The following is an 11,125-nucleotide window of genomic DNA, read 5'->3' as shown; positions in this document are numbered from 1 at the left end:
CAGACTCAATACTTTCTGTAATGTATTGTAATCTAATGTAGCTCATAAATAGACTATGTTAAGGTCTCGTTTTAATTTGTTTAGATTTTATGCAGTGCATATAGAAATATAATTGCAGTGTTAATTAATGCAAATTTATGTCGGAAATGCTTCCCACAAACCGTATGCTCACGTCATCGTGACCCAGGCTTTTGTTTTGAAAAGAAAACTTCTCCGGAGAGCCTGAGGACACGCCTCTGTCATGACGCCGGCACGAGTGCGGAAGTGAATCGCCTGCCTTTCCCACATGGTGAAAATGGCTGCGAACGAGGAAAAACAACAGGGCCACAGACCCGGCATTTATAAACAGAAAAATAAAGGTCACAAACATGGCAAGCACCGGACGAAAGGGGAAGTGGAGAGAGAAAACAAAGGTAAGCCATGTTCCGTTACACCGTGTAGCTGCTACGGTTAGCTTGTTGCTGTGGCCACGGCTCCGCAAACACACGTGTTTTCCCACTGGATTCTGAATGGCATCAGTTCAGTAGAACATATGTCTAAATCAACTCTATACATGTCTGTGCAAGAAATTGCGTATAGACGCCCGACCGCATGCCGTTTGTAACGAGCCGCCGGTGTACATCCAACTCCAGGTGACCCATGACCTTTTATAACGGCACATGGGACCAATCGGAGCCACCAGATATCGGCGAGTTTTTTATGCCTAATTTTCTAATTAATTAAAATTGTAACGTTGGACTATACATTTATACAACCCAGTAGATTAACACTGCAAAAAAAAAAACCAATACCATTGAAGTGGTTGTATCATACAACAACATACACAATTGAGAACCTATTTCAAATTTACAGCTCAAAGGAACAGTTGTGATACATTGTTAAATTATTTCAAATCAATACTAAAAAGTTATCATTATAAGCAAGTCTTTGTTGCAGAGCTGTTGTATTGGATCGCCCAGAACCAAATGGGTGTTTTTGTTTTATGTTGTCCATCTAGCTGCAAAGATATTAAAGACATCAATCATAACTTATATATTGTTAGAGAAAGTCTTTTCAAAGCAGCAAGGTTTTGGTTTGTTTGCACTTTGTTTTTCATACAGCGCTAATACTATGAGGTTTGCTCAATATCCAAACCAGCTTTTGAACAGTGTGCACCTACATGTATATTTACGACCTGATGATGGATCCTTGTTTCCTGTCTCTCAGGGAGAGTGCCGGTGACGGCCCTTACCAAGAAGCAGAGGAAGGAGCACAAGAGGATGGACAGACGGCACAAAGCCAACCAGATACGCAGGAATAAGAAAGACATGGTCATTTTCTTTTCTTCACATGAATAATAGTCTTTGAATTCCTGATTGGTGCTGCAGAGTTTCCATTGTTCTTGTCTTTTTTTTTTTCTTCTTTTTTTTTTAGGTCCTGACAGAAAAGCGACGTCTAGGCACCAGGGACGGGCCTCCGCATCTGGTCGCTGTGTTGTCGCTCCACGCCGGAGTGGATGCTGGCGCCGTTACCAAACTGCTGCGTGGGGAGGGCGCCGGGGGTGTCGTGCATCAGGAGCGCTGCGTCAGCGGCGTCAGCGACAGCTTTGGGCTGCTTCTGCCTCGCTTCAAGCAAAGGTTCACCTTTCTCAGCCACAGCACGGGTAAGTATCGAGTGATGCGGAACAGTTATACGAAATACTTTCAGTTAGAACGCAGTCGATTCTTACATGAATATCATTGTAAACTGTTTTTCATATGTGTTCATTAGTCTTTCAAAGACCAATTTAAAAGAAGTATTCATAGCTTGTTCCATGCTATAGGCCTTTGCTGTACTATGTTGTCTTTGCTTCGGACATTCTGTTGTCCCATTCTTAAGCTTCTCTAATGGTTTCTTTGGACAGCTGACATGCACTCCCTGCTGGATGTGGCAAAGATTGCAGATAGCCTTGTGTTTGTGCTGGACTCTGCTGAAGCTTGGGACAGCTATGGAGACTACTGTCTCTCCTGCCTCTTTGCCCAGGGCCTCCCCAGCCATGGTGGGTATAAACCGTGAACACACTGCTGGGGCTTTTAGACTCCTCCATTCACATTGGGAAAGATTCATGCATAATTTCAGATTGTTATGGCGTGCATTTTCTAAGCTTTTGTCTCTCTGTTGCTAATCCCCCACCCCCCCCCTGGTAGCACTGGTGTGTCAGGGCGTGTCTGATCTTCCCGTGAAGAAGAGGGTCGAGTCCAGGAGAGCTCTGTCAAAGATCACAGAGATCCGTTTCCCTGATGCCCGTCTCTTCCCTCTGGATTCGGAGCAGGACGCCACTCTGCTTCTCAGACACCTCGGCACTCAGAGAAGGAGAAAGCTCGGTTTCCGCTCCAGGCGGTCCCATCTTTTGGCTCAGCACGTCGCTTTTACGCCCAACAGCCCCGCCGAGGGGACAGGTGGCGGACCCACCGGCCTGGGCACCCTCTGCGTCTCGGGGTACGTCCGTGGCCGTCCTCTGCAGGTTGACAGACTGGTGCACATCAGCGGACACGGAGACTTTCAGCTCAGTCAGATTGATGCGCCGTCGGACCCTCTTCCCCTCATCTTAACAACACCCAGACCAGCAAAGTCTGGCAAGGCAGGAGATATTGACATGCTGGTAGGTGAAGAGACTTGAAACAGGCATGAGGTTCATTACTTGAGGATATTCCAGTATCACATTTTCAAATCGTTTTAATGAATGAAAAAAGAAGCAGACTGGAACAATTCAAGAATGAAAAGCTCTCTGCTGTCCTTCAATAATAAGTAATGTAAATGTCACACAATAAAAGTGATGGCGCATGCAACGACACTGGTATGGTCCTTGAATGGATTGTTTTTGTGCATTTAGTTTAATCTTAACTTTCCCCATTTACCTCGGTCATCTGTGTTTCCCACAGGATGGAGGTGAAGATGAGGCTCCAGCGAGGGTCCTCATGAAAGCCGACCCGTCCCGCAGGGAGAGTCTGCAGGCAGAGGCCGAGGTGGACCCCATGGACGGAGAGCAGACGTGGCCGACGGAAAGCGAGCTGTTGGAAGCTGAAGGTGCAGAAGCAGAACCGTACACACGATAGCGTTTTTGAGACGATATACAATCTGTAAAATGAGGATTAGATGTTGTTCGGTGTAGCGGTCGAGGCCTCGTTTGCTGGAGATCAACATCGAATCATAACTGTGAGAGACGTCACCCTGGCGGCCTTCAAGGGACCAGAAATAATCAAACCTGCCACAGTAAGACGGGTCTCTGAAGGCTTCTCTGATGTTTCTCTCTCTCTCTGTTGTGTAGAGGCCAGGAAGACCAAACGCGTGATGAAGGTCCCTAAAGGAACATCGGACTACCAGGCCTCGTGGATCGTCGATGAAGACAAGGAGGAGAACGGAGAGATAGACGAAGAAAGCAGTGAGGAGGATGACGACGACGACGACATGTTGGACGAGGCCATGGACGGAGAGGATGAAGATAACAACTCTCAGGTACTGGCCCGCTGAACGAGCGCCGTAAAGGCTAGAAAAGCTGCGCCGGTTAAAATAAGTCCAGGGTCCAGATACAACCTCCGTCTATTAGTGACCCCTGGTGTGGATCTTCTGGAGGACGATTAGGACGGTAATCTGTGTGGAGAAGCGATGGAGTCTTGAGCGTCCGTGGTTCCGGGGCTGAAGCGGTGCATACGTGACCCGCGGTCGGTGCACCTCGTAACCGAGAGGCACTGTTTGTTGTCTCAGTGTCTGTCTCTGGCCTGCAGTGCCAGGCTGCTCACCACAACAATAGTGTTTGGAGCAGGAGTCCCGAGAGAAGCCTCCCCGTCTTCCTGTCCTGTGAACAGAACTTCCTGTCTGGACAGAAAGGAGGGGTCGACCATTTATTTATTTCCAGCTCTGCTTGAAAAGAACTCTCCTCGTCCAAAGGCTTCGTTACGGCTAGCCGTGATTGTTATTAGCATGGTTTTGATGTCACAGTTAACGCACAGGGATACGTATTTAGCAGAGGGTAACAATAGGGGAACGCTTCAGATGATGATGATGATGATGATGATTATTATTGCAGCAGGGATGTTGGAAAGGTTGTGAATCAACCCCATGCTGAGTGCTTCCCCCTCGTGTGTCTGGCTTTGCCTGTAATTTGCCAGTCGAAGGGAGTGCTTTAAAGCGTGTCCTCTTTGATGATTCATTTCCGCACACAAATATATTGCCAACGGAAGTTTGACTTTCTAGATATTTTAAGAGTCAATGTCTGGAAACACTGTAGACGGTCGTTTGTAGACACACAATTTAAATATATGCAAACCAGGGGTTCCCATAGTTTGAATTCTGGCAACTCCTTATCACATTCACACATACCGACGAACAACACTGTTCTTATTGTAGCTGGGTGAGCCTTGTTTATGTTTGGCTGCGGTACAATTTCTATACTTAGAATCTCTTTGACTGCACTCGTGTTCCCAACATGTGCGTCTGGTCATTGTTTGTAAAGTATTTACGGCTGCAGTTTAGGAAACGGGGAGGCAGAAAAGCTGAGTGAGAGCGAAGTCGTATATGAGAGAATAGCAGTGAAGCCTGTTCATCCATGGATGTTCGAAAGGATGGAACATTAAGATCTTTGAGGTAATGGCTCATAGTTTTAACAGGGGAGGTCTCGAGCAGCGCTGGTCAACGTTTAGCCAAGAGGCAGACAGGACATCAGGACATCAGGACATGTATTGTTTCAGTCTCGTGTCATCCCTTTCAAACCAGCAGCTTTAGTAGTCGTCGCATATCGGGGGGACAGGGAAGCTATTTCATATATTGAAGACATTTGTACTGTATGCTCTCTGCTCAGGAGCCAGGTTCAGGCTGTGCCTCGGAAGAAGAAGACGAGGAGGAGGAGGAGGAATTGTGCGCCACAGATGAAACTGGAGCAGACCAACGCTACGACGAGCACATTGACGAGGCCGCAGAAGAAGAAGGCCTGAAACGCCACCGCGAGGCTCGAGCCAATGAAATGTTTCCAGACGAGGTGGACACGCCCCTCGACAGGGCTGCTCGAATCAGGTCAGTTCTGACCGATTTTTAGATATTTAAGTGTTACGATTGTGAGTTCAGGTTAGAAGGGGGGGGGGGGAACTAATTCTGCAGTTTGATCATTTTGATCAGTTTGATCATTGCCACACTTCCTTCCGGTCCCTCTGTCTAGGTTCCAGCGCTATAGAGGCCTAAAAAGTTTCCGCTCCTCGCCCTGGGACCCCATGGAGAACTTGCCCCTCAACTACTCGCGCATCTTCCAGTTCCAGAGCTTCGAACGCACTCGCCGCCGCATACTGGCCGAGGCGGCGTCCGAGGAAGAGGGAGCCATGGTAATAAATAAATGAAATAAACAAAACGAGGGCTGTAAATGCTTTTTAGTTGATCTCAGATGCTTCACTGACTCTGCTGTCCCGTCTGTTTCAGGTCGGCTGGTACGTTACGCTGCACATCAGCGACGTGCCTTTTTCTGTGATGGAGAGTGTCCAGTCAGGCAGACCTCTGATGATGGTGTCTCTCATGCCCCATGAACAGAAGGTCCGATCCCCAGTTTTTTGACATCCGAAAGCCTCTCTGTCTTAAATGGACCGTTAGAAAATTCAGACAAAGTCACACTTGCAGTACAACATTATTTCTGACCTCATCATTTTCCCCTTGTGTGCACAGATGTCAGTGATGCACCTCCTGGTGAGGAGACACCCCAGCAATACAGAGCCGATCAAATCTAAGGAGGAGCTGGTGTTCCACTGTGGGTTTCGGAGGTTCAGGGCGTCTCCTATCTTCTCTCAGCACACTTCAGGTAGAACAGCTGTTAATGGAGCCAACATGTCGTGAAGCATGCTCCTATCTCAACCGTATTCTCTTCTTAAAGGAACAATATCTTCTTTTCTTTTTTTTTTTAAATCGCCCAAGACATGCATTAGTAGAACTGAGAGCAATAAATGACTCCATTTACACAAAGTAAATCAAAAAAAAAAAATGACGACTGCATATTAAAGGTTCACTCACACCACCATTAACAAACATTACCGTTACATTTTGTACAAAAAAAAAAATCAATGGAACTGATGCAACGGAGGCAACTAGCAACAGCCACCAGCAGCCACAGACCATCCAGTATTCACTACTGAAAGCCATTTATCTGCTGGATATCCAGTAGTGAATGACTTCTTGCTCTTCTCTAGCTGACAAGCATAAGATGGAGCGCTTCCTAAGGCCAGATGCCCCCACCGTGGTGTCGGTGTACGCGCCCATTACCTTCCCCCCTGCAGGAGTGCTGCTCTTCAAACAAAGGAGCGACGGTGCGTACTCGACAATAAGTAGATGTCATTTTAAACTTTTGACCGTCCGCTAATTCTGTACCGGTGTTGTGTTCTTGTTGCCGTCTCTCTCTCGCTCTCTCTCTCTCTCTAGGCATCCAGGACTTGGTGGCTACAGGCAGCCTGCTCAGTTGTGACCCTCAGCGCGTTACGCTGAAGAGGATAGTGCTGAGCGGACACCCGTTCAAAATTAACCGCCGCTCTGCGGTTGTCCGTTACATGTTCTTCAACCGGGGTAAGAGAATGTCCACGTGCTTTTAATCCCAGAATATGACATGACCTTTTGACTTCTCTATGGTTTACTGGCCGTTTTGTTTATCTCTGTGACAGATGACATCATGTGGTTCAAGCCTGTGGAGCTGCGCACAAAGTGGGGTCGGAGAGGCCACATCAAGGAGGCGTTGGGTGAGGAAATTTAAAATACGAAACTCGTCTTTTAAGCAATGTCTGTTGTCCGCGTGATTCTGACCGCCGTGTTCTGTCTCCTCAGGAACACATGGCCACATGAAGTGCGTGTTTGACAATCAGTTGCGCTCACAGGACTCTATCCTCATGAATTTGTACAAGAGAGTGTATCCTCGCTGGACGTACGACCCCTACGTGCCGTTGTCTTTACCCTGGGTCAAGAGAGAGGTCACGGTGGAGATGGACGACTCGGACATGGAGTAGCGGAGGGACAACACGACAACGCAAGAAAGACGCAGGACATGTATTTACATAAATACTGAACATCATTGTGATCACATGACCTTTTTCAAAAAGTGTAATGTGCATTAAATGTAACTATTTTGATCCAAAATATCTCTGATAATTGTCATTTATCTCTCACCTGCTGCTGAGTGTTTCGGCCACTAGATGGCAGTGATGAATAAGTATCTATAGAGCTACTTCACTACTTCGTTGAGCAACTCTCTCTTTGTTTAAAACGGAGTGACAGACACTGAACAGATAGCTGTGTGTGTGTGTGTGTGTGTGTGTGTGTGTGTTGAGTACTTTCTGATTCAATAAATTGCTAGTGCAACTGGGTCAATAATAGTTTGCACATTAGTCATGTGCCGAGCTCATTGCAACGGCAACTCTTTGAAGTCGTGCAGATGTGCCTTGAGTTTACAGTCACACTTACTGGGACCAAGATCATGAAGACGATGTTATCTGAGGGGCACTGTGCCCATTTTCAAAATGAATACATGTTACTGCTGTGTTCTAAGAATATTAGTAAAAAGCGAACAACAGTGTGGAACTGCTCCAGAGACGATGAATTGTGAAAGATGTTAAAAGATGACACGGAGCACCCAGGGGACTTTTCCTCACAACTTAAAAGCCTTTATAGTCGGAGACATCCCACGCCTGAGAGTAGTTCACGTTCACAGATATTGATTGAACTTTCCGATGCCACGGAAACAACATTGGAATTCCTAATTTAGGTGGCGTTCCCCTTTCATTGTGGAAAAAGAACTCCCAAGTTGCCCTTTCAAGTGAAAAAATCCTTCTTCACAATACCTCAATGAATGACTTATGGCCTTTTAAGATTTTGACAAATAGCAGCTGGCTCCTTCATTTATTTATATAATCTTTTATCACAAACATGCCTCAGTGGACTTAATGAAAAAAAAAAGAACTAATTAATCACCGGTCTCGGCATGAATGTAATACAGTATGAAACAAATATTCAGCCCAAAATACTCTTAACCCCTTTTTAGGCCGACACTGTCATCCTGCACAATGTGATACAAAAAAAGAGAGGGAGAGTGTTGTATCCTTATCATTGATGGAAGGTGAAAAAATAGCTAGAATTCAGCATTTATGATGTTTTGAAAGACAAAGACATTTTTTTTTATCTCACATTGGAGCAAACCATACAAATCACCAGGATCCATAAATGACACACATCCAAATGCACACGTTGATATACATCCTCCGCTGGAAAACACAACCTCTGTGTGACGACTCAACACACACACACACACACACACACACACACACACACACACACACACACACACACACACACACACACACACACACACACACACACACACACACACACACACAAATGGTGACGACAATAACCACCAGCATTTGTGGAAAAGTTCTGGTAGAGCCATACAAGAGAGGTTCTTTAACAATCATTCTCCAAACACACTCATGATACACTTTCCTGTACCCCGAGATTCATTGATAGAATTTACAAATGGTGAGCTGAATATGTAGGAACATTTCAAATTTATAGTTCTCACTGGCCCTGACCTGAAGCCTCCTTTCTGTTGCTTTTCAAACTGAGGCTGAAATGCTTTGTGTCCTTCCCTGCCCCATGCTTCCTTGCTCGGAAAACACTGATTTATGAATTGCAGTATTTATCATAAAACTGAGCTCTTGCATGCTTGCAGCAACATGATTCATCCTTGGGCTGTGTTGGGACTGCACCACAGAGGCATGCCAATATGTCTGGGAAACCTGAAGGTGAAGACTTTGGGATGGAGAGGAGGACGTGATCCAAGAAACGGAGGGGAGCAAAAGTTCACCGTGTGCAAAAGTCGAAAAGATAATACAATCGAGAAAGACTAATGTCTCTATTGCCCATGGGGGGGCAAGCTGGGAGCTCTGGACAGTTTTGTGGTAACACTCAATTTATTTCCTATTTTCCTATTTTTTTTACATGTATTAAGGCAAGGGCACAGTAACAGCGATGTGTTGAGCACATCTTAAGGCCGAGGGGAGGGGTGTTCTGCTGGCCAGCGGTTCATGGCAAGGGGAGGGGGAATTCAATACCCCCTTGATGGAGAATGCTCTTAAAGTAAAACATGCACAAAAGAGTTTAGATGCGCACAACACATTTTTCCCTGACACTTATCAATTTGAAACAGATAAACATTTAGCCGTTTGGGGACCGGCTGCGACGTGGTAAAGGCTGAATCCAGCCCATAAGTGAAGTGTGTGTTTGGCACAGGCCACCGTCAGAAGACATGAATGCTGGTGACTTAGCGCTGTTTGGATCAGGAATGTCTTGTGGTTCCCAGTTCACTGTCACCACACTTAGTTGGCTCCCACTGAAGATATAATGGGTGAGAGATTTTTCCGTTGGATGTGGATGAAGAAACGGAAGGAGAGAAAAGGGGGCAGTGAGGGAGAGAGAGAGAGAGAGAGAGAGAGAGAGATAAGGGAAGAGCCAGTTGATGTTCAGCATGAATAATACCAGAAGTGGTGGGAGGAAGTCAGTCAAAGGAATGCAAAAAGGGGGATGCATAGAATTTGGAAATTAAAATAAAAAGTTAGTGGGTGAGAGAGAGAGAGACAGAGTGAAATGGAGGAGTGTGAGAGTCGAAGGCGGTGTGGGCGAGGGAATAGGAGAGCGAGAGTGGCTGGCGTTTATGGATTGCAGATGTGGCGCTATGGGGTTTTGGCAGGGGCCATGCGCGCCTGAATCCTGCACCGGCTGGGTGGCACCGGGGTGAGAGGGAGGTCACTGCACCGCAGCACACAGCCCATAAAACACTGAGAGTAGTGGGGGAGAGGAGCGAGAGAGAGAGAGAGAGAGAGAGAGAGAGAGAGAGAGAGAGAGAGAGAGAGAGAGAGAGAGAGAGAGAGAGAGAGAGAGAGAGAGAGAAGGCCTCAAACACACACTAACCCAGGGACTGCAGGGCAGCGAGGGTGAGCATGCACAGGCATACCCAGACACCCTGCCTAGGTTGAGTCAGGCTACCGATAAGGCCATAGGCTAATGCATGCGAGCTAAGCGACGAGCTTATCTCATGTTTAATAAGGAGGAGCCCTCTGTAGACACCCCCCCCCAACCATGAAGAATCACACCATCTTCACTGTTCAAAGGACTTTTTCCCACCTCTGTGCGCATAAATCCTCAATTTACTACCAGCGCTTTTGACAAGATTACAAAAGAGAAGAAAGCCGGCCACGCGTAAAGCAAAAAATGTTAATCTAGCGTAGGTGCTCTTTCCATTCTCATCATTCCACATCTTCCTTGAGAAGTAACGGTGAACTGTGGCATCAAGATACCAGAAACGCACAGATCCTCTACATCCATTTAATAGCCGGTGCAACGACAGCGACGCTGGAGGATGAACCGTTCACTGCAGCAACTTGCAGTCAAACAGTGTTTGATTGTTGACAGAGTTAAGAGCGTTGTTCACAGTGTCTGCGCACAAAAGGGACTTGAATCGCCAAACTTCTGCTTCTAATCAGATTTCTTACATTTACAGCACCAATGTCTCTCCCCAGCATCTTCTGATGGCCTACTGTACATCGAGATCCACAATCGGGGCATCAAGCACCCAGTGGGAAATGATAATCTCTCTGTTTGTTTGTTAAAAAGGAGAACTTAAAAGAACCAGAAGTAGAATCCCCTGCACAAACAACAATGCTTGCAGGTGGCAACATCGACATGTCCACATCTGCAGATCTCTACTGTTGTGACCTCTGCAATACGTGGCACATATCTGCATGCACTCATAGAGATAGTGCTCGTTTCAAGTTCGTTCCACGCAGTGCTTTGCATATAAAAAAGTACGAAATGCAGTTGAGTATGGTACTTGAGTCTATGTAGTTTCTTCTCAACCCTTTTTCAGAAAACTATTGCAACATAAAACCAAATGGCAGCATCAGTATCATATTGTAAAACACACTTTAACAGGCTCAAGTGTTTCTGGAAATATGATGCTTTGTACTGTTTTTGCCCGTAAAAACCTTTGAGGAACATCCCATGCACTCTCCTGTTTATGTAGGTGCTGCCTGACAGTGCTTTCGTATTAGGTCAGCTCTGTTTTTCTCTTTCTTTTGTGATATCCTTCCTTCCC

The 11,125-nt window shown here is 46.2% G+C and overlaps 1 protein-coding gene across 1 annotated transcript; it reads left to right on the top strand.

Annotated features, from left to right (window-relative positions):
* Positions 1-259: 259 nt before the first annotated feature.
* Positions 260-7,116, top strand: tsr1 (TSR1 ribosome maturation factor). The gene is made up of 15 exons (XM_068715786.1): positions 260-413; positions 1,207-1,310; positions 1,414-1,642; positions 1,883-2,017; positions 2,166-2,620; positions 2,901-3,045; positions 3,287-3,474; positions 4,817-5,028; positions 5,171-5,330; positions 5,425-5,535; positions 5,665-5,797; positions 6,183-6,299; positions 6,412-6,552; positions 6,648-6,722; positions 6,808-7,116. Exons 1-15 carry the CDS (start codon positions 287-289, stop codon positions 6,984-6,986), a joined length of 2,511 nt encoding a protein of 836 aa, XP_068571887.1. The 5' UTR covers positions 260-286; the 3' UTR covers positions 6,987-7,116.
* The last annotated feature ends 4,009 nt before the right edge of the window (positions 7,117-11,125 follow it).

Source organism: Cebidichthys violaceus, unplaced genomic scaffold, assembly GCF_023349555.1.
Source record: "Cebidichthys violaceus isolate CVI_PGR_0920_01 unplaced genomic scaffold, fCebVio1.0.p SCAF_1, whole genome shotgun sequence".
Taxonomy (NCBI): domain Eukaryota; kingdom Metazoa; phylum Chordata; class Actinopteri; order Perciformes; family Stichaeidae; genus Cebidichthys; species Cebidichthys violaceus.
The sequence above is the reverse complement of the archived record's forward strand: the minus strand, read 5'-3'. Positions and strand labels throughout refer to the sequence as shown.